This window comes from Antechinus flavipes, chromosome 1 (genome assembly GCF_016432865.1).
Source record: "Antechinus flavipes isolate AdamAnt ecotype Samford, QLD, Australia chromosome 1, AdamAnt_v2, whole genome shotgun sequence".
Classification (NCBI taxonomy): domain Eukaryota; kingdom Metazoa; phylum Chordata; class Mammalia; order Dasyuromorphia; family Dasyuridae; genus Antechinus; species Antechinus flavipes.
In genome coordinates this window covers 455065139-455092310 of record NC_067398.1, presented here as the reverse complement: position 1 = coordinate 455092310, position 27172 = coordinate 455065139, and the positions used below count along the sequence as shown (strand labels likewise).

The 27172-nt window shown below is 31.8% G+C and overlaps 1 protein-coding gene across 2 annotated transcripts in view; it reads right to left on the bottom strand.

Annotated features, from left to right (window-relative positions):
* ARFGEF1 (ADP ribosylation factor guanine nucleotide exchange factor 1) overlaps positions 1 to 27172 on the bottom strand; it is a 151714-nt gene that overhangs the window by 59937 nt on the left and 64605 nt on the right. For both annotated transcript variants that reach the window (XM_051970076.1, XM_051970077.1), the window contains exons 10-19: positions 23476 to 23710; positions 17894 to 17993; positions 17667 to 17806; positions 17435 to 17543; positions 15081 to 15282; positions 11691 to 11802; positions 11110 to 11315; positions 10942 to 11026; positions 3445 to 3616; positions 548 to 699 (exon numbers count right to left, since the gene is read on the bottom strand). In XM_051970076.1, coding sequence (XP_051826036.1) covers positions 548 to 699; positions 3445 to 3616; positions 10942 to 11026; positions 11110 to 11315; positions 11691 to 11802; positions 15081 to 15282; positions 17435 to 17543; positions 17667 to 17806; positions 17894 to 17993; positions 23476 to 23710 — 1513 coding nt within the window. The remainder of the gene's footprint in view (positions 1 to 547; positions 700 to 3444; positions 3617 to 10941; positions 11027 to 11109; positions 11316 to 11690; positions 11803 to 15080; positions 15283 to 17434; positions 17544 to 17666; positions 17807 to 17893; positions 17994 to 23475; positions 23711 to 27172) is intronic.

The following is a 27172-nucleotide window of genomic DNA, read 5'->3' as shown; positions in this document are numbered from 1 at the left end:
TATTTTAAAGTAAATTGCTTTTTCCTACTGAAAAAATGTTTGAAAAACATATTCTTCCAGTTCCTAGGAATTCCTAAATGTGGATGGAAAAACTAATTCTAAAACTCAACTTTCCCAATTACCAACTTATTTACAATGGAAAAAATAATGGTTATTAGTAAACAAAGAAACAGTTTAGAGGAAAAAGTCTGAGGACAGAGTCAAAAATAACAGGTAAAGCTTGGGAGCAAAGAGGATTTAGCTGAAAGGCCAAGGAAAACTGCCTTCCTACACTATAAAAACAAACCAAAAATGCCTTCCTATATCATGAAAACAAACCAGAAATGCCTTTGAGAAAACAGTATCAAGAATCTATCCAAATTGTAGATGGGGAGAAAAAAAATGTGTAAGTTAAAGAAACTAAATTCTGAATCAGTAAAATTAGCACCAGGCACTATATACTATAACCAACATTTCAGACCTATTCATTATTCCTGACTATTAATCAAAGCATTTAAATTAATCCAAAGTTATCTTATTACCGAAAAAAAATTACTAAAATTCTCACCTTGAACATAGGTCTCACATGTTCCAAATGAGTTGCGCTGGTAAAAGGTGCTTGAACATGACTTACTGCTTCCATGAGAGCTTTAGCTGTCTTAGCCATTTGTTCCATTTCCAAATTATACAGAAGTCTCCTCTGTTTTTCACTGGCTACATCTGCAACAATTATTTTATATGTGTATAGTTAATATTGGTAAATTTTATAAATAGATTTTTTCCCAGTTACTATCTTATTTATAATATAAACAGTAATGGTTACTAGTAAACAAAATAACAATTTAGAGGAAAAAGTCTGAGGACAGAGTCAGGAACAACAGGTAAAGTTTGAGCACTAAGAAGATTTAGCTGAAAGGCCAAGGAAAATTGCCTTCTAACACCAAATGTGGTTGCTATTTCTGGGGGGAGCAAAGAAGTGTATGGTAATGAAGGCATTTCAGAGTGTTTAGATGTTTCAATGTACTACCATGATCTTCTTGCCTCCAGTTTCTTAGTCTGATTCCTTGCTTCCAGGTAATGGTAAAAGGCAGGGGGGAAATCCTAGAATATTATAGAAGAGCCAGAAGGGAAAAAATGAAAAAGTAGAGGCTGCGTGTTTGTATTTGTGTGGAAAACACAGGCTGGAAGAAGAAAAGTTAAGCATGTTATAAATAGAGCAGATGACAATCATCATCAATCTCAAGTATTGGCCAATGAAATACAGTATTTTTCTTTTGCTATCTTCTACTAAAACCAAATTTCTAGCTCTTGAATTGAGAGTCTTAAATTACTTCCCTATTTCCATCACCTTCATTATCCTTCTCCATTTATATTTCCAGGACATTATTGTAACATTACCCCTCATCTTTTGGAAAACACAATAAAAAGTAGCTGGAATGTATCTTCTTGACATTTTTATCCAAACATTTTGTTTTTTTCCATTTTTCTTTTCTTTTTTTGGGGGGAGGAGCTGATGGTGGTAGTGGTTGTATCTCTAAATAGAATTTAAGTATTGATATCAAATAAGCTTTATTTCATCTATAAAACAAAACTTTATATTTTTGAAACATCTCTATTTTCTATCATTTCATATGTTTGCAGAAAATATATTTTCTAATCCTACTTTGATCCTCTTATAAGTGTTAAAGTAATAAACAGGCAAGTGTGAAATTCCCTCAATATACAATGGAACAATTATAAAAATGTCAATGTGGTGATGACAAGGCATGAAAATTTGTTTTTGGAATCAGTGGCAAGTTTATAACAAAAAACAAAACCAAAAAACAAACAAAAAAGGAAGATAGAAATTGACTCAGATGTAAGGTATGAAGTTTCAACTGTTTATTCAGTTTTTAGTCTTATGAGAGCATGGAGAGATCAGAATATAAATAACTTTTGCATTTATTACTCAGTTCAGTATGATTTTTAAAGAATTGATCACAGTTAAGCAAAATTTTGCTGAGAAGAAAATTTCGTAGGTAGTAAAGTGAATTCTGTAACCTCTCCTGTTCCAAGTATTTTGCTGAGATGCTCCTGTTACAGGACTGAGAAATCTGGAAATCAGGGCATCAATAATCAGTAATTAAGGCAAAGAATGTTTTATCTGGTTAAAAAAATCTGGGAGAATTTAACATATATTGCTAATATATATTGTAACATATTTAACATGTATTGGACTATCTGTCATCTAGGGAATGGGGTGAGAAGAAGGAGAGGAAATTTGGAACAGAAAGTTTTCCAAGGGTCAATGTTGTAAAACCACCCATGCATATGTTTTATAACTAAAAAGCTTTAATAATTAAAAAAAAAAAAAAGAAATCTGGAAATCACTTTATCTTCACTCTGCAGGACTTCTCCTGCATCTTGCTCTCAATCTCCTGGCTCAATTCCTGTAACTAGAGGTTGCTTTGAAGAAAGACCTTACATTCCAGTAATGCCTAGTTCTCTTACACCTTAGTCCTTCTGCTCATCTCTGACACCTCACACAATCTTAGGCTGAGGTACTTGGTTTTCACACCATCCTTTTCAAGCCAATAACTTACCCCTTCCTACCTCACCAAATCTCTTATTCTTTACTTCCTTATTTACCTACTTTGAAATCAAGCAACAATGGTCTCCTTGCTGTTACACACAAGTGACACTCCATCTCCTGACTACTTTGGTTTACTACCACTCATGCCTAGAAATTCTACTTTTTTTTTCATCTTTGCCTCTGAGGTTTCTTAAATTATTAGCTCAAGTCCCAGTTTGTACAAGAAGCCTTTCATGATCCCTTTTAATCTTAAAGTCTTCCCTTGGAGACTACACCCATTTTATTCTACATATATCTTGTCTGTATACAATTGTTTGGATGTTGTATCTTCCCTATTACACTGTAAAGTCTTTGGAAAAGGACTATTTGTAGCCTTCCTGTGTATTCCAAGTATCAAGCACAATGCCTGGAATCTAGAAAGTGCTTAACAATGCTAGTTGATTGGTTAATTGACCTGTGCTTACATAAGCAATCAGCAAACTACTGCCTATTACTTGATTTTGAGTTGACAATGGTTTTTATATTTTTTAATAAAACCCCAAACATTTTTAGCTTGCTCTCTGTTTTGGCTCCATAGTTTGACAAATCCTGGTATAAAGTACACTCTACAATTCCAAGTGTAACATGTTTATGTAGTCAACTACATTAATCAAGCTTATCTCAACTATTTCTGTGTATCAGTTTCCTCCCATACCTAGCAATGCTTTGTCTGATTTGGCCCCAATATGCTGTCATAAAGACTGGCCTCAGGGTTCATAAAATTGTTTAATAATTTACTGTATAATGAAATATATTGAGATAATTTATTATAAAACAAGAGAGGAATTATGTAGTGCATATAATAAAGAAGATTTTTCTGCACTGATCAATATTTGAAAAATTTAGATACTTACTCTGCTTACTTGACTTTGTAGGAATTGCTAGTTCTTTTGTTTCTTTCATTGATATCTTCTTTCCAGCTATTTCATTATAGATAGCTGAGAGATATTCTTCAGGAAGGTCTTTACTGTCATTGATACCTCTATTCATTTTAATATACTGTTCCTTTGTCATTTTATTCTTTACCTAGACATGAAAAATGTCAAAAACAAGGACAATTAACATAGGAAAATTTCATATATTTTGTAAAGTTCAAATAAAATCAATTGATTCTGAATATTTTTGTAGACATGAAAATGTCCAACCACACATGCCTAACAATGGAAAAAACAAACAAGAATAATTTGTGTGCACAGATAGAAAGATTAGCACATAGATTCACCTATCTATTTATAACTACAGTTTATGATGTGTTTTCCTACAACAGCAAGGCAGATAGCAAAAGTTTTTTTCCCCATTTTACAGATAAGGGAATTGAGGCTTAGGAAAATAAAATAACTTGCCCTCAGTCACTTGGCTAATGGGTATCAGAACTAATACTCAGATTCAAGGCTTCTATGGGGAGTGGGATAAAGAGAGAATTGAAATGTCCCTTGGAGAAGTGTAAGAACTCCATTCAAAATATTTGCAAATATTAAGTCAATATCACTTATGAGAATAGAAAATAGCAAACAAAGTATAATCCTGCTCCAAAAGAACATAAGGAGATTATAAGCACATGTGAATGGAAACAAAGATGACAATACCTGAAATTTAGGGGATAAGAAAAATATCAAAAAGACAATTAAGTATAATTAGGTGACTTGGTATGGAATCCTGTGAAATTTTTTTTCTACTTAAAGTTATCTAAGTGAAAAGAATCTAATGCACATGTGGATAAAGTTTTGGAACCAAAATTAGGTGGCAATAAAATGATAGTCTCTTCAACATCTTTAGAAACCAGTACAACATAAATCCAGATGATTCCAGTGGGCAATTAATCAAGAGTCCTAGCATAAATTACATGCGGAAAAAATGTATAATTATCTCTAAAACAAAGAAATTAAAAGGATGCAATTAGAAGCTACCCTAATTTACAATAATAGTGGGAGACACAAAAAAGCAATAGCAAGGTATTGTCATCTGGTATGCTTTCTTAAACTAAATTTCTCTCAGAATCACTTCTAAAAATCTAAAATTTCTACAAGTCTGACTTTAGTCAGATTACACATTGATAACAAATTACAGAGAGATGAAAGAAAAGAAATTTGTATTTAATTATCAAACAAAATGCAAAATGTCCAAGAAAAGCCTAGTAAATGTTTGGACAATATAAAACAATAGTAAAAGGATACACAACAAAAGAAAATTTCAAGATGTATTTTAGTTTCTTTTGAAAATAAGGCTAAAGATAAATTTACATAAGAGTTCATATGGGACAATCAAGCATTTAAAAACATTTTCCCAAACTTAAAAAGTTAGAAAAATAATAATGTTCACAGAACATTTTCAGTTCAAATTCTGTTTTAACATTTGCAAATCAATGATTCTAGCAACTCAGGGAAAAAGGAGAGAGGAGTGCTTTCAACAGTAATTAAGGAAAAACTATAATATAAGCATGTATAATTTAAAATATTACTTTTATTTCACATAGAATATAGGAAGAGAATATTCTAATACATTTAATTTTGAAAGATGTTCTTTACATTGTAATGTAAAGAAAATTGGTAATATGGGGAAGGGGGGAAAAGTCAGAAAGACAACTTGTCCATAAAGTTTTAATGAAAAACTAAACTAAACTAAACAAAAATAATAACCCTATCTGGAAAATATCTAACGGGTTAAAAGGATTAGGAAGGACCACAATTACTGCTAGAAATTAATAAGTCTAGTGTGAAGTGGTCCTATTATGGAAAAAAGCGCATTTTTTTTTTATTTGAAATCTCAATTACTTTAGAGAATTTGAAGGACTGATATTGGGGTTAAGGGGAAAGAAAGTAGAGGAGTTAAAGAATAAAAAGAAGAATGACTACCTGTAACCTTCAAAGGGATTCAAAATAAGTTTGTACTCAATGCTCCAACCAAACTAGATTTATTACTTAGATTAAATGAAGATCAAAAATAAAGCTTAACTTAAAAGCTCTCAAATAAGTTTTAACTATATCACATAACATACTAAGTACTCTAACTACAAAGATGTTCAGGGAAAAGTAACATTTGAAAATAAATAACTAAATTGTTAGAATTCATCTAAATGTCAAATCTGAGAAAATTAAGGAAGTGGTTTACTACTATGAGTGAAAAATACTTATGTGCAAAATGAAAACCATCACTGCAATGAGGAAGACAAAATATAATACTATCTACATATAGGATTGGAATGAAAGCCTTTAGAACATCTAAATTCAATTTTTAAAAATCACAACTTAATAAGATTAAGCTGTTTCAAAGTTTGTGAAGAAAATACAAAAACATAACTATAATAAAGTCACAAAAGAAATTCACTTGAAAACCATTTTTAATATCTTTAAAACCAAGGTGGCCAACTTTTCATGACACATTTCTACTATATGTGAGAAAAGAATCATTTTATGAAGTTAGGTCAATTAGTAGTCTTTAACTTTAAATAAAAATGTAGAAAATAATGGGACTTTAATTTTTTTATGTATAATTTCAAACATTTAGCAAAGAATGCAAGCTCAAAAAACAACTAATTTCCAAAGATTATGCTAGTTCAAGTGGTACAAATGGAGACAAAGATAGCAGTCAAAAGTGGCCACTTTGTGTCACTGAATTTTCTTCTATTTCATTGACAAAAAAACTATCTTACTGAAGAGGGAAAACAGTTCCTACTACAATGACCTGTATCCTCAATGTTAATTAAGTTCATCTTTATAAAGTACTTCATAGTTTCAAAGTATTTTCTGTACATTTTCTGGTACCTTCGAATGTGATTATACATAATAGGTATAAAGAAAACAAAAGAAAAAAGCAAACAAAACAATCCCAAAGTACATAAACCTATAAAACCAAAAATCAAGATTAAAAATAACAAAAACTATGTAATCTTTGCCATAAAGATATTAAAAAAATAAATTTTGATCTATGCATAGATTTCACTAAAAAAGAACAGAAGTAGAAGATCCATTTTAATAGCTCAGCAACATTACTTCAGTAATCAAAAAGACCTACAATCAAAAAGGCAGAAACAACTATTATAAATGCTTATTTGACAGAATGATTAAAGTTAGGAGTATATAAATTCCTCAGAGATCATCTCTAGAACATCTCTGAAAAGTTCAGCTTTAACCTAAAAACATCCAGTGACAAGTGACTTCAATCCTTATGAAAAAAAAAAAAAACTTCTTATAAATTTCAACCACTCTAATTAAAGTTTTTTCTTCATATTCATCTAAAATCTGCTTTCTTCAAACCTCTAGGAAAAGGGTCCTAATTTGTATACTGTGGCCTAGTATGCAGGTACCAAAGCCTATATGTCCAAAGAAGCTTCTGGGAATGCATAAATCTCAAACTTAGGCATTCATGTATATAAGTAAAAGTAAAAGACAATAAATAAACAACCCCCCCCCAATATTTATCTCTTTCAGTTTTGAGGTGTATAAGGAAAACTTGATTAAACAAAGAAATGGAAAACATTTTCTGATAAATGATTTGGAGAAGCTTTGAGAAAGTGAAAAAAAAAGGCACGGAAAATGTGAAGACGTTACAGATATGAGGCATAATCTTTAAGAAAAAAATCAATGAACATAAAGTATAGGGAGACCTTAGCTTGAAAATCACTGCTATGCAAATCAAATGGCATTACTTAATAGAATATTATGAGAGCCAGGTGATATAATGGAGAGAGCACTGGGTTTGGAGTATCGAAAACATTAAGTTCAATCTCTCCTCAAACACTCAACTAATTGTCTGACCCATGGCAAGTTACTGAACTTCTGTCTGCCTCAATCTTTTCATCTGTAAAATGGGGTTTATAATACCACCTACCTCCCAGTATTTGGATAAAAATCAGACAACCCATAAAAGACTATATAAATGCTAACTATTATTAGCAGCTATATTTGCCCTTTATTCCATTCTCTTTCATTGTGAAAAATGAATGATTGGTCTAGCTAATATCTAAAATAACTTGAAGGTCTAATAATCTTTTTTTTTGGGGGGGGGGAACTAAATACAAAGATTATAATAAATGAGTTTTCTTTTAGTATACATAAGATTCTGATAATTTCATTGACTGTATTATGTGTGAATCAAAGTGTGTGTTATGTGTGTACACATACACAGATGTAAAACACATGGATATGCTGGGTTTACTGGTTATGAAATCTAAAAAACGTGCATTTTTTATCCAAATTTTTTTCCAGTAAGAATGATTATTATTAGTTGGATCTCTTTTTACAAATTTAGATGAAGAAAATTTGAAGTATTTTTTAGGGCTTAGAATGATTGAGATTTCTAATTTGATACCAAGCAGAGTATCTTTCATGTTACTGATCAACACCTTCAATAAGCTTTTATCTGTCTTTATTATGATTGGTTTGATGTTGAGAGAAAATACTATAGAAAATCACCTGTAAAAGCTTACTTATTATATTTTCATATTTACATTATGAATATACTTGACTGCACAAAATTTTTTCTCTTCTGAAATATTTTCAAAATTGATTCCTAGGTATCTTTACATAATTATATCATATATATTATATAAAATATCTTATGTATGCATTTGGTCAGGTCCAGCTTCTCTACTTGACTAAATGCCACTTTTTCCAAGTACACTGGGATAATTCACTGTATTTCTATCTGAGGCTGAAGTATTAAATGAGGCAATTCTACTTTCAGTGATGAGAACATGTATAGACATGCTGGCAGATCAAGTCCAATTTAATATTATCTCTACTTTCTGATCCTCTTTTCACCAGCCATATGTCAACAGAAGCAAATATTAAGTCTTAACTCTTCTGTTACGGGGTCCCAGTCTTTGAGAGGGCAGAACAGGTTAATCCCAGTCAAATTCCCTTTACATCTCACCTCCCAGTTACCTCTCATAAGCTGCCCTGGGCCATCTGTATATCCTGCCTCCTTCTATCTCTGGAACCATGATCAAGTTAACTATGCCCAGTATCAATATATTTCTGTATGGACTTGCCATCCTAGGAACACAACTTATTATTTTGAAATGACTAGAATATTGGTAATTACAGTTTTTATATCTGTTTGATAAAGTTTATTTCACTTTTAATCATGTTGGTCATAATGTCTATTATTTTGTGACTCTTCCTGATATTAACACAAAACTGCTGGCTAATTGACAAGTTTTTGCTTCTTTCATTTATTAATTATGAATTTTATCTTCCAATGTGCTTTCTTGATTATCTTCCATTTTCCACATATTTTTGCACTGAAGTAACTGATTATTAAATTACATGTTGCTTTAATTGTGGAAATATTGTCAAATCTATTACCTACAATTGCTGACGCATAAGCAGAAATTATCTTTCTATAGATTTATTTGTTTAGTCAGCATGAGCACCACAAGATATGACCAAAAAATATCCCATGAAATGATGCTTTTTGTTGCAATATATTGAATAAAACAAATTCTGCCAACTCCTTCACTTGCCTCTCAAAGAAGAACCTGGGAGGCATTCTTCCATTTAGCTACAACTTATTTATGTTCTCTGGCTCCATTTATAGTGACAATGTCCATATGGACGGGTTTCAGTATCTCCAGGAGCATATCAACTCACTAGAAACAGGACAAAGACCACACATCAAAGAATATCAAAGTAATGTTTATCTAGGACTTTAAAACTGTACAATTCTTCATACCTTTTTATACAAGAGAACCTTATGTAAACTAAAGGTATTTTGACATCTGTCATGGTCTTTTCTACCACTCTACCACTACTGCTGCTGAAAAAGAAGATAGCCATAGCAGATTGAAGGTCATTTTATAACTTTTTTCCCTACTGCCATGGATGGCCAGCCATCTGGTGATGAAGGGCTCCAGAATGAGGCTGGCTCTTAGACAATAAGGCCATTCTATTGCAGGAAAGACTGAAAAACATTTATCGCTTCATAGAATTTTTTGGAATTTGTGTTTGGCTGATATAAGCTTTGAAAACCCCAAATCACCTCCACTGTAATGAAACACTGTAATAAAACTTTTCAAAGAATAGAAGAAATGTTTGTCACAAAAGTCATTTCACCAGAAGGTTCACATTATATCAAAGAATTCAGATCAAATCCTCAAAAAATAAAAACATTTTTCAAGAACTTCAATGCTTATATGAATTAGAAAATTTACTCAGGGGGGAAAAAAGCATGGGAAATGTGATAAATTTTGGCAAAGGATTCATTCAAAGCCCAATGCCGGTTCCTAATCAAGTAGTATTCCTAGGGGAGAAATCTTACAAATGTAAAAAGTATGAGAAATTCTTGAGTTATGCTCTGTTATGTTTGACCCAGGACTACAATGGAAAGAAATGCTACCAATTATATGTCTATAGAAAAATCTTATATCGGACCTCTATTATCTTCACTCAGAGAAGAAACCATATATAGAATGAAGAATATAAAGGAGTATTTAAATAAGTCTCAGTACTTCAGGTTCATCCGAGAAATAAATACAGAAGCATTAAAAAATTGCTACGTAGTGTTTAATATACTAGCTTATCTTAAGGATAAAAATTAGACTATTCTAAGAAAAAAGTTCTAAAGAAATTCTTAAAAAGAGAATTAATGCAGAAGCTGTCATTCAAAGATTTCATTGCATAATAGAAACAAACCCCTGAGACTATAAAATATATATTTAAAGTCAAAGATTAAAAAAGGAATAAAATAAAAAACTAAAACCAATAATTTTTTTCTTTTCATAAACAAGTGCCCCTTGAAAACAGAATACATTATGGCTAAACCATTATCACTGTACTATCATCATTATCATGATCAGTATCAGAGAAAATAAGTCATAGAAGCACAAAGCAGCAAAACTATCTTAAATTTCTATAGCATTTACTATTTTTTAATATAAAAATATTTTTATATGTTATGGCAAGTGAGTGGCAGAAATGCAAAAACAATCTCAAATGCCTTCATCTGCAATATTCTATTTAGAATAAATCTCAATTTTTACTTTTACAAACTATTTCTGAGTCAATCACAAGTGCTTAAATTCACTACAGACTTTTTTGGATGAGAAAGACTAAAGAGAACAACCAGAAGTGCAATAAGGAAAATCATTTAAAAAACAAATTGGTTCAGTAGTTTGGACAAAAATGTAAACATTAAGAAAGAAAGCCATAAATGTTAAGTACTCATGGGTAAATTCCAGTTCTTATCCTCTGAACCAAAGAAAAACTGGAATAGAATAGATCAGAACAAGAATTAAACAGAGTAGTGATTTAAGCAGCTAATTAAATAAGTCAAAATTTCATAGGATTACATTCAAAACTCCTTCTTTTATTCTAAAATAATTACTGGAAAACTAACTTAGAAAAACAATATACCTGTGGGCTATGAAGATCTGTTGTCAACATGATAATTGAGTAAGCCAAAACATAGGCAGTATCTGCACTAGCAAAAAGGGTTTGTCTGAAAAATAATGAAGAACCACATTACAAATTTTAGTTGATTTTATAATTTTATGTAATCATAAATCATCTCGTCTTACTTACCCTTGGTTACATTCTAAGTATCTTGCAGCAAACTTTTCCATTAGCCGATCAATTTTCTGAGCCTCTCCTGGAAGACGAAATCCCTCCAAAAACATGCGGAGGGCTGAAACAAAGTCCTTTCCTGAAAAGTCATGTTGGTCCACATATGCATACATAACTTCTTTGTTAAATTTATCATTATCTCCCAGGAATTCACCCACCTGAGTCTAGAATAATAAACAAAAATATAAGTTGCCATACCAAAAATGTGACATCTACAAGTCATTTATAAAGTTTACATGCATATTTATGATAAAAGATACACAAGTCTCACAAACTATTACAGTCAAGCATGAAAACAATTGCTAATCATATTTGCTCTCCCATCTCTCCAAAACGAGTTAACTGATAATTCCAAAATATCAAGGGAAATATTTTCAGGTTAAAGATCAAAATGATTAACTATATTTCGGTTATTTTTGGATTAAATATATTTAACTGCAAAGGCTGGCATTTTAAAGGAGATATAACATACTAAGTAAAATTAATTTAAAACAAAGCTTCCTAGAACAAGCCAGAATGAAGTAAAAAATTGTTCTTACTGAATCTAATCGTTCTTCTTGATGCAAAAATTGGGCAATATCTTCAGGTGAAGTACCAAGCATTCCTTGCTCCTGCAGATATTGTATTCCTCTCTTTGGTTTCTTATTAAATCTGGATGATGGTAACAGTATTATGAACATTAAAAACAGAATACTTTATGTATGCTCTGAAAAAATCTTAAGTTATAGTAAGCTACTTTTCTAAAGGAACTAAAGCAACATAGGAACTACATCACAATATCCAATAGTAACCATGTAAAAAATGTTTTATCATACCCTGTAACTTTTATTCTTTGCCAGTACCCTTAAATTTTCATTATTTGAAGTATGAAGATTTATAATTTACAATAGTGCTTTTAGAATAAAGTTTCCCTTGCCATTTAATTAATCTACATTACATTAATTTCACATAGCTACTGTCCTTTGTTAACAGTTTTTGACTTATAAAGGCAATGAATTTATTATAGGAAGTATTTTATCAACACATCATTATAGGTTACTGTTACTGAGTCATTTCTGTCATGTCTGACTTTTCATGATCCCATTTCTTGGCAAAAATACAGGAGTGGTTTGCCCTTTCCTTTTCCAGTTCATTTTAAAGAAGGTGAAGGAACTGAGATCAAAGGTTTAAATGACTGACCCAGGATCACACAAAGCTGGATTTGAACTCAGGTCTTCTTGATTAAAAACCCAGCACTCTATTTGCTGTTACACTTTGCTGCCCTATTATAAGTTGTTAAATTTGTTTCTTCAAAAAAGTGTAAAAGATTTTGCATTTTTATTTAAGATCAAATTTACAAATTTTTCTTTACAAAAATATTTTCTTAATACTAGCTACTTAAAAAAAAGCAAATTTATATAAAAAATAATTTCATGCCCCAATTGATAAATGATCAGAAGATGTGATGCATGCCCACAGGAATTCATGCATATCCTTTGACAACACCACCAATATTAGGAATGAAAACTAAGAGATTAAAAAAAAAAAAAGAAAGGAAAATGATCTATATGTACAAAAAGTATTCATAGCAGTTCTTTTCTCAAAGCAAAACAAAACTGGAAATTAAGGGATACCCATCAATTGAGGAATGGCTCAATAAAGTGTGGTATGTGTTTGCGATGCAATACTGTTGTTCTATGGGAAATGATGAGCAAGATGTTTTCAGGAAAAAACCCTGGAAAGTCCTCCATAAACTCAAGCAAAGGGAAATGTATTGTATACAAAGTAATAGCAAAGTAGCTGTAAATCACTTTGCTATTCTCAGCAGTACAATGATTCATGACTACTCTGAAGAACTTACAATGAGAAATACTATCCAAACCCAGAGAAGGAACTGATTATATATGAATACAGATTGAAGTATATTCTCTCTTTCTTTCTCAGTCTCTCTCTTTAAAAAAAAAAAAAAACAAAACTTTAATTTTCTTAAGGGTTTTTATTTTCATATAGAGTGGGAAATCTGTTTTCTTTCACAACATGACTTCTATGGAAATGTTTTGCAAAAGTTCACATGTAGTTTCTTAATGGAAGGGAAGTGAAGGAGAGAATCTAGAACTCAAAAATTTTTAAAATAAGTGTAAAAAAATGTTTTAAATGTAACTGGGAAAAATATTTTAAAAAATAAATCAAAATATAAGAAATGCTGAATCATTAAAAAGAAACTTCAGGGATTAGAATAAAAGGTGGCATATATTATCATTTTAGAGGCATAATGCCAGGGATTTGTTATTATGATCATTTAAATTGTTTTTTTTTTTTTTAACATTTCCCTAATTACAAGTAAAAACAATTTTTATTATTTGATTTTTTTTTTAAAGTTTTGAGTTCCAAATTTTATCCCTTCCCTTCCTTGACTACTTTTTGCTATAGGTTTGCAATCATGTAAAATGTTTTCATATTAGTCATTTTCTATGCCAAGAATTTTAAAATAGTTTAGTTTAGCCTCCAGAATACATTCCCTTCCCAATATAACTATCTTCTTCCTTCATCACTTAAACCATGAACACACCTGGCTATAGTCAGCTAATAAACGTTTTTTAGTAGACAATATCTTACTTGAAGTTGTTGAATTTTAACAGGGTTTTCTAAAGTATAAAGACTGAAATGAATTAAGAAATAGCATTCTTATTTTTCCATTTTCTCTAGAACTTGGAACTCTAGAGAAAACAGGGAAAATAATCATTTCTTAAATCTGCCAGTTTGAATTCTGTGACTTTTCTACAAGAATAGGATTAGGTACTTAGTGTACTTTAGCTATGTTATCTCTCACACTAACTAAAAGTCTTAGATGAAAAAAAAATCTTAGAATCATTTTCTCAAATTATTCTATTAACCCGTGAAGAATGGTAATTTAAAATTCTATAAAGGAAAAGTGCACTTTTACAGTATAAACATAAATTTATATGAAACTATACCCGGAAGATATGTTTAATAATGAAAATTTTGGGCTTATTCTACTTTTATAAAAACAAAAAGCAACAAAAATAAAATGTCCCATCCTCCCAAAAAGATTGTAAATTCTACCCAGAAAAGAGCTGAAAATATCTACATTAAATAAAAGTGTGAGTTGTTTTTAGACCTATAATCAAAATCAATAAGATGTTTTTCTAAGTTTGGTTTTAAAACAATGTACTGTGAAGCAAAGAATGGCACTTGGTAAACAAAGTATGTGACAGGGACAAGTAGAGATGCATGATGGATAGCTCTTGAAAAATGGCATACGGCAGAAAAAAGGAGTGGAAAATCTGAAAAAATCAGGTATGTATAAACAGATGCAAAGCAACTTAGTGAGCTCAAAATCACAGAATAGAGAGACTGGGACAACATAGGCAAGTGTGAAGAGATAATAGAAAAGACTAGATTATTTTGGGGTAAAGTCAGGTATACATACCACCTTAGCTGAAGTAGGAACTGATCATAAGATCAATGTATTAGCATTTTTTTTTTAAACTAGAAATCAAAAAGGTGCACTTATAATCCAAATAGGGAGGAATCTTAAGGCCTATTTTTGGATCTGGAAAGTACTCTTACATGCTTTAAAAGTAAGCTTTCACCTGCATTCATAGTAATATATTTCAATATTTAGTTACATGAATTAAACTAACTGAAAAATGGGAAAATGTACTAATGATAATCCATAACTCATTCAAATATAGTTATAGACTGAAATTATTTATGTTGGAATGTTAGAGAAGATACAGGAAACGAGGTACTACTGTAATAGCTAGAGAAATAGCCAAGCTCCAAGTGACTACTATTCATGAGGTGTTTAAGAAGAGAGAAGGTAAAGATCATTCAACACATTCAGAATTTACAACCCCTCCAACTGAAGTATTGTGGTCTGTCCTTCCCAAAGACAATCATGTTGTCACTTTAAATTTGACACTTACAAATCTATCCCCTGTTCTATGATTTCTTTCTGTTGCTTTAGGACTTCAAATTGTTCTGGATTGTCAGTGCCAGACATCTGTGTACTGTAGCTGCCAATTCCTGAGGATGCTGTAGAATCCAGAGAATTTAAGCTTCCATATCTGTTAATTGTCTCAGAGTGTTTGGTTTCATTTGTCTCTTGCTCTGTGGGTTTTTCCTGACCTACAAAAATGAATAGCAAAACAGAAAAAATTCTGATAAAAATATGCTATGAAAAACTTTGACCTATGTTACTATTTTTCCAAAATCCTAATCACATGACTCACAAGATGCTAAAGTTAAAAGGGTCTATTTACAGTTAACATTCCACAAAGAAGTGAAATGACTGGCCCGAGGACACACAGCTTGTTAACAAAGATGATCTGCTTGTTACAACATTCGTATATCACTTTCATAATTCCTATATTTCAAGTAATTAAAGTTTTATGAAAAGCCATTCCAAGGAAGAAATTACAAATATAACCCAATATAATATAACATTATATAAATGTAATACAAAAATTAAAAAAAATTAAGACAAATTGTTATTTTATAAAAGCATTATTTGCCTTACAAAACTTTTTCACAAGAATTACTTAAAATAGCAAACTTTCCTACCTAGCAAAGGAATCATATGTTAAGACATGTGCAATTTACACAAGCAAAATCTGAAACATGTTAATGCTCAATAGATTGCGCAGAAAATTCTTCTGCCTTCTACTTTGTGCTAATGAGTTTAGTGACTGTGACCCACATGGGAAGGAAATGCTCTTTGGTGGATGTGGATTTGAACTGAAACATTCATATTCTTTTGACTCTCAACTTCTAATGACTGCCTTAAACCTCGTTAATATTATTACCACTATAGTTATTTGGGGTGGGGGAAAGAGGAGAAGAAACTCATAGACATGCAGAATTTGTGGAAAGGACTAAAGAGATCATATAGTCAATGTCTTTAAGTTTGAATCTCCTTTATATTAATTTTCCATGTTTGCCTAGCCTAAAACTGAACACCTGGCAATACCATTATACCATTATATTTGGAAACAGCTCTCATTACTTGGAAGTTCCTCCACATATTGAGCTGAAATCTGCCTCCTTATAATTTCTACCCATTGTTCCAAATCATGTCCCCCGATAGCTAATCAAAATAAATCTAATTCCTCTTCTATATGATATCTGACCACTAATGTCTTTGCAAGTCTTCTCTTTTCCAGCCTAGATATCTCCTTAGTTCCTTCAACTGACAGAAATCATCCTGCTCACTATCTCCTACACCAGAGCCTTTTAAACTTTTTCCTCTAATAATCCCTTTTTGTCCGGGACATTTTTACATTACCCCAGATATTCAGGTATATAAAATAAATATATAAATCAAACATTTACTAATAATAAATCAAGGGGAAACTAGATGGCACAGTAGATAGAGTACTAGTCCTGAAGTCAGGAGAACCCGAGTTCAAATCTGACTTCAGGCACTTAACACTTCCTAGCTGTGGGATCCTGGGCAAGTCACTTAACCCCAAATGTCTTAGCAAAAAACGAATAATAAATCATAGTTTTTTGACACCCACATTCAGACATGAAACCTCCTATGGGGTCATGACTCACAGTTTAAGAAGCTAGGTTCTATACAAATTCCAGATTGTCAACATCCCTCTAAGTCTGGCACTCAAAAAATGTACAGTATTTCTAAAGTGATCTGACCAAGATAAAGAGGTAAGTGATATCTGTCATATTCTAATTCTAAACAATATGCTTCTTTTGGTGTAGTCTAAGATTAAATTACCTTTCTGGCTGCCACATGGCATTGTAAACAAATACAATTCACATTTTTATGTATTGTGATTTCTTAAAGAGGAGATATATCTTTTTCCCAAAAGAAGTTTCCATAAATCTTTTAACTTACAACTTTTGCTTATGTCATAATATTCACATTATTACACAAGCCAATGATTGTAGAGTTTTTGATCTAAATAAAGCTAATTGGTTCACCTAAAGGAACAAAGTACCAATATTTTAGGTTATTAAAACTACTTAAAATGTCCAAGGTAATGCAATGTTTTTCCTAAGCTACTAAAAACGTCTCCATATTATCAAGGTAATCAAAGTATGAATCTAAGTGCGATTTACAACAAATGTTTAGGCCATTAGTTAAAAGATATGTAATTTTAAAGTAAATGATCAGTCACATAAAGAAGTAATTTGAGTAAGTGTTTTTCTTAACAAGGTGAAAGACACAGTTCCATTGAAGTGAATTACTGGCAATTCCAACAACTATCCAGAAAATATTACTCAAAATACAAAAACATAATTACTTAAAATGTCAGCTTACCGAGTGTTGTCTGAGAATTTGGATTCACATACTGATCTTTACTCCATTCAACCATACACTTCAAAATAGACACCAAACATTCTAAACCCTTTTTCCTCAGGCTTAATTCCTATTCAACAAAATATCAAGCAAAAAAAATTCTCTTAAAAAAAAAAGCAATTTAAAAAAATGAAAAGATAGACATTATTTGTTTGATGTAGTCAAAATTTGTAAATATTTTAAAAGTTCCTACCTGAACATTACTCATACCAAGTTCTTGACTGCCCCGTCCTTGGGCTATTTTTGATAAATCATTAACTAATCTTTCAAATATATTTGCTGCATTTAAATCACAGTCATAATTTACATAAATGTCCACTACACTCTGAGCATCTGTAAAAGCATAACAGTGTTAATTTTAAAAAGAAAATTCTCAAACATATTAACTTATTGGTAACATTTAAGAATTCTTTTTAATACCTGCACAAATCCTTGTTAATGTCTGTATAACCATCCATTTGTGATCAAATGAGCTGGTAGAGGTTTCCAATATATATAAGAAAATCTCTTTAAAAAATACCTAACAAATAAGAAAGATAAACATTTAGGATTGCATCATAGTCATTTCCTTAAAAAGGAGTCATTTCTTTAAAACAATGTTTTTGCTACTTATATTCTACATTCTAAGCCTAAATAAACAGTATTAGATAAGTACAGTTAACATGTAAGGTAATCTCAGACATGCAAAAGAAAACCAGGATTACCACCTGTGATCATTAGGTTTATATAGTCTCTAAGACACATGTCAGCGAAAAAATAAATAAAAAGACAAACAAAGGATCCTTAAAGAAGCATATTTCTTTAAAATAGGGCTAACAAAGTAAGGCCCAAGAAGTGAACACAGGTGAAATGATAAAAGGAAGATGGGGTGCTAAGAATATATAAAATAAAGTAGCTTTAAAATAGAGATACTTGGAATAATCAATCAGAAAGCATAGTGCCAGGCACTATGCTAGATGCTGGGAATATAAAGATAAAAATGAAACAGCTCTGTCCTCAAGGAGCTTACAATTTACTGGAAAAAACAACATGTTCATATATAGGTGAATATAAAATATCAATAAAGTAAACATAAGGTGATTTCATATAGCACTAGGCAGATGAGAGGATCAAGAAAAGTTTTATCTTAAGAAGTAGAGCCTAACTTAAGCTTTAAAGAAAGGGAGGGATGCGAAAAAAAAAAAAATGGTGAGGAGGAACCAGGAATTCCGGGAGGATATGGATGGATAGACACAGATGGAATGTTGTGTGTGAAAAACAGTAAGAAATTCAATTCTGAATGGATTGTAGAGTACATAATGCCAAGTCACATGTAATATGCCTGGAAAGATGATTTGGAGCTAAGTATTGAAAAGCTTCAAAAGTCAGACAAAAGTCTGTATTTGATCCCATAGACAATAGGTGGTCACTGCAAGTCGAGAAAGAGAGCAAAATGAATTGACTTGGGTTTTAGGAATGTCACTTTGGCACCTGTATGGAGAATGGATTGAAAAGAAAAGTGATTTGAGGAAGGGAGAACAAAATGAGAGGTTATTATAATAGGGCATGTGAGCAATGATGAAGGTTTGAACTAGGGTAGTATCGTGTGTGAACACAAAGATATCTGTGAGAAATACTAAAATAGAAAAAGACTTGGCAACTAAATGGATAAGTAGGAAGAGAGAGATTGAGGAGTTAAGGATGTCTCTGAAGTAGCAGAAAAATCAAAGATCTCAGAGAGCAATGAAAAGAGACAATATGCTTAGGAAGGCAGTAGTATATTACCAAAAATATTTTAAGAAGTAATATAACATAAAATACATCAAGAATATGTATAACTAGAAAAAATGGTAAGCTGGTTATAAAGAATGAGTAATGGATAACAGAATTATCACACAAAGATAAACATACACACATACAAACATACACACACACACACACAATGACAAAGGCTTCTAGTACATTAGGTAGGAAGTTTACAACACATTTAGAAAGAAGGAATACTTGGGTAAAAATTATACCGCATGAGAAAGATATGAATTATCTCCCTGAAGTTAATTGTCCGAAGTAAAATTTTCATGTCAAAAGTAAAAATATTCATGTAATTTTTTTTTTTTGATTTGTCCAGGGTTATGCAGCTAGTTAAGTGTCTCAGGCCTAATTTGAATTCAGAGTCCTCCTAACTTCAGGGCTGGTGCTCTATCCACACCATCACCTAGCTACCCTCTTCCTCCCCATGTAAATTATTTTTAAGAGTTACAGAATACCTATTTTGGAACACATCACAAGTCCAAGCTTTATGCTAACAAGAATATCATCTTTACATGTACAAAATCTTCAGCAAATGATCACCTTGTTTTTACTCAAGAGTAAAACCCACTGTATCCCAAGGTAGTGTCAGTAAAAGCTTTTGTCTAGGATTACTTGAATATGTGAAAGGTCTCTAGTTTGATCCAAATAAGGAACTGTCTCCATCAAAGCAAATGACAACACATTTAGAATTTGAAGTTGTGGAAAATTTGCCTAAAGAACAAAGAAATTAAGTAACTTGTCCAAAATCAAATACTGGCTATGAAGCTAGAGTCTTTCTGAGTCTGGTTTATAAATTGCATTGAGGATAAAATGATTCACCTGGAAGATTCTATTAGGTAAGGTTTGTCACAGTGCCAGCAATCAGTAAGGAGAAAAGGGGGTTCCCTATAGGGCCAGACAAATGAATGTGTCGACTCCAACATAGCCTTTAATTCAATGAACATAATGCTATGTGTGAGGTCATAAGGATAAAAGATAAACAAAAGGATATGCAAATAGCTCACCTTCTGATGTTGTGATACAATAAATATAGATAAGTAAAATAAAAAATAAAGTGAAAGAGAAAAGCACTAACAAGAAAGTGGAAGGGAGTCATGAAAAGATTGAAGAGGTTGGTTGATTGAGGAGATTGAACTTGATTCTGAAAAAAAACCCAAATTTTTAAGGGCAGAGAGTATGTTATAAGTCAGGAAGGTGTATATTCCAACCATGGGATATAGACAGTTTGTGCAAAGGTATATCCACTGGAAATGTAGTTTTAAGTTAGGAGGATTGGCCAGCAAGTTTGGCTGAGATGTGAAATATGTAAATATGAGTGTGAATTATGTCTGGAAAGATAGATGGAAATCAGACTATGGAAGGCTTTAAATGTAAGATTTAAAAGAGCATTTTATTTCTGTCCCATGAGCAGCAGAAAGTCACTTAAAATTTGTGAATAAGGAAAAGATATGTTTAGACCTCAGCTATGGAAATATTAATCTGGGAGCTGTGTTGAGGATGGATTGTGATAGAATGGAAGCAGGGAGAACAATAAAGAGACTATTACTAAAAATTAATATGAAAAATGATGAGGACTGGTCATTTGAATAGGAAGAAGGGGAATAATATATTTGAGTATAGATATTTATATGTATGTACATATGCATACATATGATTAGAATCAAAGAAATGATCAAATGTATATCTCAAAGATCAAATTAAAATAGGCAGTCTGAAATAAAATACATTTTCAATTCTAAAAATAATGCTCGGATTTTCAATAACACATTATAAAATATAAAAGAAATGAGTCATACAATCAGTAATTGTTGCAAGTTTTGTTCACCATCTCTTTTTAACATATAGGAAGTCTGCAAACTAGCTAAGATAGACACTAGAAACAATTTCTCTGAAAGTTTCCTGTCCAAAAAAAAAAAAAAAGGTTAAAATATACTGAAGTAATTTTAAATAGAAAGTACTTAATATATTGTCATATCCATAAGGTATTAAATCCAAATTTGCTACAAAATATTTATAATTTTTTTCCACTACCAAAAAATTCTTCAAAATATGATCTTAATGCTTACTTAAGTGATCAACTATTAGGCTGTCAAAAAAACCCCAAAACCCAAACACATGCATATAATGAATTAAATTGAACAACAGAACAAAAAATCATGCATGTACACTGATGTTAGATTTTTTAAAAAATTAAATAGAAAACAGGGAGCTTGATTTTGAGACAACATACAAGTACTATACCTTGACACCAGACAGCAGCATAAGAGATAATCCTAAAGCACAGGTGTGATCAAGTCATTCTCCTAGCTGATAAATTCAAGTAGTTCTCTATTACCTCTTCTTAAACTTTTCTTTTTGGCACTGTGAGACCACCACAATTTGGTTCTAACATATTTTACCTTTGGTTATAACTATCTCTTGATGCAGTTCATAGTTTAGCCAAAACAGCTCCCTTGTTTCTTAAATACAAAACTCCACTCATTATGTCTTTGCAAGGCTGTCTCCCATGTCTATAATGGACCACATCCTCATCTCTGCTTAAGAATACCTAGCTGCTTGAAAAGCTCAGCTCAAGGGCTGTTCCCTACATGAAGTCTTTCCTGAGTTGTTCCCTGCCATTTACTAATGTCTTAGCCCCAAATTACATTTATACTGATTTTGTCTGTACCTTATAAATATTTACATATGTTCATATATGCAAGCTTTTTTGAATGCTAGAATGAAAACTTAGTTAAGTCATGGACTTTAATTTTTTGTAAATGAATTCTAAATAAAGTCTTATCATACAGCCTGGCCAAAGCATACACTTAAATGTTTGCTGACTGAATAAAAGTAAAGTAAGCTAGAAGAAATTTCTACTAAAGCAATCAAAATTCTCTTTTTAGAAAGATGAGGTAGCTCTAATTGTTTTGAAAATGCAAATATAATATGATTAAGGACAAATATGAATATACTCTATTCACATTTGATCTCGTTTGATTTAGATAAATCACTGACCACCACTTCACATTAACTTCCAAGTTGCAACCCTTCTGATGCTCACCTGCACAAACTCTCAGGCCTTTTTGAAGGTAAAGTGCTATATTTATTGAATATCTTCTGGTTGCAGTAGGAGCTGTGGGCAGAGAAGGGCTGTTTTACACATGCACTTCTGTTCGAGTCCCTCCATCCACCTTGGATGCAGCCAGGACCCTTGTCCTTGACTTAAAATTTGGCTGTATGAAACTGGCTGCAGGCCAAGCTGCATCTTGATACTGCAGGATACCATTTATTATAGTTATATATTTCTTATATATTTTAACATGTGTTCCTAATTATTTTTTTTAAATGTGTCCTTGACAAAGTTTCTGTGTTCTACCCCAACCTCATGTTTTTGTAAGCCTTGTGGTTTTTATGGAGCAATTCTGCATGGCTCAGTGATTTTTAGGAATGCCTATGTAATATAGCACAACTGTTTGTTTTTGTGAAAATAAATTAAGAACTGTTACATTAGACATTCTAACAAATGTGAAAATTTTTTTATAAAAGACAAATTTGAAAGATTTTCTGACAATTTATAACTTCAAATTTAAATGCATCCTTGATATTATTTTTCCATGTATCTTGTATAAAAACTGCATGTTAAAGTTGGGGAATGGCAAGAGAAGAACAAATGAGTGAACCTAAACTAGTTTTGCAAATAATTTTTAAAAATACTAGGGCAGAGAGCATAATTAAGATTTTTCTTTCAGGACAAACAAATTTAGTATACTATAAAATTTAAAGCTGAAAAATGGTTCTAAGGTCCAATTATAATGGCCATATAGACAATTCCATGTATGCGTATGGATTCATAGATAGACACATGTGTGAGTCTATATACACACATATATTTATATATATATATATATAAACATATACAAAGTTTCTATCAATTAGTCTTTTTTTTTTTTTTTTTTTTGCTGAGGCAACTGGGGTTAAGTGACTTGCCCAGGGTCACACAGCTAGGAAGTGTTAAGTGTCTGAGACCATATTTGAACTCAGGTCCTCCTGACTTCAGGGCTGGTGCTCTACTCATTGAGCCACCTAGCTTCCCCAATTAGTCTATTTTTAAAAAAATTAATGTTGCTAAAAATGAACTGTCATTATGTGGTTGTTCACATAATGTATTCCTAATATACAATATGTATATGCTACAAACAGAAAGTTTAAGATTTATCTGCAAAGCATACCTCAATCTGCATCTTCAGATGTGTCTTGAAGTTTGACAACAAGGTAAGAAATATAGAAAGAGAAAGCTCAAAAACCTCTGGAACAGATGAAACTCCATTTTTAGAGAGTGCAACACATAGATACTGCTTAATAGCATTAATAAACATCTCATTGGTCTTGAAAACAGGTCCTGCATTCTGTAGAATGGACAGAAGTAACTGCAGTGAAAGGATCTTGGATCGCAATTCATGAGACCTGAAATGTAAAGCAAAATGCATAAATAGGTGACAAAATTGATCACAATTCTTTTGTAATGCCTGTTAAATTGGAATAGTTTCTTCTATAGATATTTCCTGATTCCACACAGTTATACAAATTTTCAAAATGGAAAAAAACACACAAATGTTAAGTGTCATTCTATCTAAAAAGAAAAAGATTTAAAGGATATATCCTATTATATACTATCAAATTAGTTCTGAAAGCACACAATGAAAACACGTTACTATATGAAAATGTTTTCTGAAGTTGAATGTGACCTATTATACATAGCAGTTGTATGCTTTGCCATTCTATGTAGCCCTCAGGAGATTAAATATTTTAAATTTTTCTTTAAATTAGCAAGCATCTGTTAATCAATCTGCAAGTCACTCTACCAACTTTCCTCCTTAGGTTAAAAAAAAAAATACTCCCAAGCAAAGAAAAAATATACTCCAAAATACATATAAGCTATATAGGACAGTAATTGTTGCACCAGCTATGTTTGAAACTTAGGTCTCTCTCAAATTCAAATTCTTTATCTCTCTATCAGGACAAGATTTTTAAAAATAATCCAAAGGTAAATTTCAATTTGAAACTCAAGTACCATTATGAATTCCAATATGCCACAATGGTTTAGACAGGATAACATTAATTTTAAAATAATATGTAGTTATTTCAAATCTGTCCCTCTTTTCTCAGACCTCCTAATAATAACTAAATTTATACTGCACCTATGCACTATGTTAATTGCTTCTACAAATATTATCTCAATAGATTCTCTTACAATAGCCCTGGGAGGTAGGTGCTATTATTATTCCTCTTTTACAATGTCTGAGGTTGGATATGAACTCAAATTTTCTTGACCCCAAGCTTAGTGTTCTATCTACTGTACTCACTACCTATCTGCCTCATAGGTTAACTTCTAGTAATTTTCCCTTTCCTCCTGAACTTGTCAACTCCTACTTTACTGAGAAAAGAGATCCAAACATCTGAGTTTCTTTAGGATATTGCAATACAGCATTAAAAGTGTAAGAAAGTTGGAAACATTAAAGAAAATTCTGAATGTAATTATAAACTTCATAAAACTATTAATCACAAAGAGTTTTTAACCAGTCATACTTTAGTACATGGATGTGAATGTCTAACCTGTCCAAGTCAGATAGTTTTCTCTCTAAAAGGAGCATTTTAAAAGACAGATTCCATGATTCCTTTAATGTAAAATCACACTAATATTCAAAGAATTTTCACCTTTACTCAATCAGAATCTCTCCAGTTTCCTGTCCTTCTTTCTCTTATTAAGATAACTAATGAGAAGTCTTATATAAAAAATGTTGAAGATGACAAGTAAAAGTTTTCCATAATCAAAACTAAATAGCCATAACTAAAATTATAAAAGGCATTCCAATACTTAACACTAAAATGCACATTTTATGTTTGTCATTTGAATATTCTAGCATTTGAAATAATGACCTTTTTTTACTTTCTATATATTTAAACTACTTGAAATATTTGAAAAATTAGTTTTCATCTTATGGAAAACTATGTGTGAGAAAAATAATACCTATTCCTATTGTCATGAAAGTATACTATGCTTGTGAATAATATTTCCCTCTTGAAGTATACATCTATTGTTTCAAAAATGAGATTTTTTTTTTTTATCAGAAACTAGAAGTTCCATCCCTGGAAAATGTATTGCCAAGGTAAGTGAACTTATCTAAAACACTCAAAAATTTTCCATTTGTTATAGCCAATGGTTCCATGTAAGGAATTGCTATTTGGTGGAGAATTGGTTTTCTTGGTGTTAATTATTAGATCAAAATTTGCACAAATAGCAGAGAGCTAGCTGGACCAATACTTTCTTGCATCTCAGTCTCAGAAGTTGCATTAAGTATATAATCATCTGCAAACAATAAATCATGTACCAATTCTCCTACTTTAGTTTTGACTTCTGACCTTTTCAAGTTAAAAAATTTACTATCAGTGCCATAGCTGACCTTGATGCCATTCTCATCCTGACAACACTGCTAGAAACAACATGCTAAGAAACATAGGAATAAGCATTTAACCCTGCTTTACTCCAATAGTGACTGGGAAAGCACAACAGCATTGTCCATTATTCAGAACCCATGCAAATGTGTTGTGATAAAATTGCCAGATAATACTGATAGATTTCTTTGGGCAACCAAATTTTGCCATGATTTTTCCACAAGTTCTCATGACTGACAGTATCAAAGACCTTACTCAGATTGATGAACATTATAAACAGAACTCTGTCCTGCTCCTCAGTTCAAGTTCAATACTCTATCCACTATGTTACTTAGCTGTTTCAGTTGGATAATGATGAATTCAATATGCCTACAAAGCATACAGATTAAGATACATGCTGGGGATGATACTAAAAGTGCTTATCAGAGATAAAATGAGGGTATGTAAATTTAGGAATCACCTGATACAGCTGATTATTGAACCAAGAGGAGCTTACGAGATCACTAGAGAGATAATTTTAAAAAGAAAGCCAAGCACAGAGCTTGGAGAACACTCAGGTATAATGTTCTGATTAATTTTCTGGAGGTCTTTGGACCAGTCTTTGTTTCAGCTGAGTAATCACCATGAGAATAGCCAGGGATAAAGTCCAAATTCTTTATTATCTCCTTCACAGTCTGTCTGCTTCACCTGGGGCTCAACTAGCTTTCTGGAGGTCCTCCAGAATGTGTCTTGGTTTCTGTGGAGGAAGCCATCACGATGGTCTGTCTTGAAGTCTGTCTCAATCCGGGAGCTTGAGTTCCAGCCTCCAGTCTTCTGTTTCTCCAAGTCTCTCTCCAAGTCTATCTCCCACTCTGAACCAAAGTGCAGGAAGCAGGAGAGCCACCAGGAGCCTGATCAAAAATGGAATGTCTCTCTCCTCCAGTCCTTGTTGGCTCTTGTTATAATTATATCATCGTAGAGGTCAATCTTGTAGAACTATATTAAGTATTAAGTACAAGTACTGAACTACAGAACTATTAATCACCATGCTAAACTAAATAATCATTGTCTTATCAATTCCACTGAGTTAACACCTTGTAAGAATACTTGTTTCAAGTACATTTCTCCAGAATTCTGGCCCATTACAGTCGGCCAAGACACAAATAATAACACAGCAAAGGGAACTGAAAAGAATCTATCAGACAAATAGGAAAAGATGTATCACATTAAAATAAAAAAGAGATAGCCAAAAAGAAGGGAAGAATTCCCTCTTCTTTTACATCATTCAGATGTTTTCTGCTACCACCTCTTTCTTTACTCCCATGACAGGAAAACAATTTGTATTTCTCTTTGTCTACATAAATTACTTGCATAAGCAATCTCATTCCATCCAACTTTTCTAGCAAGCTGCTGTCTTTATTATATGCATTCTCACTCTTTGTCTACTGTCTGCTTCCCTACTGCCTACAAATATGACAATGTATCCTCCATATA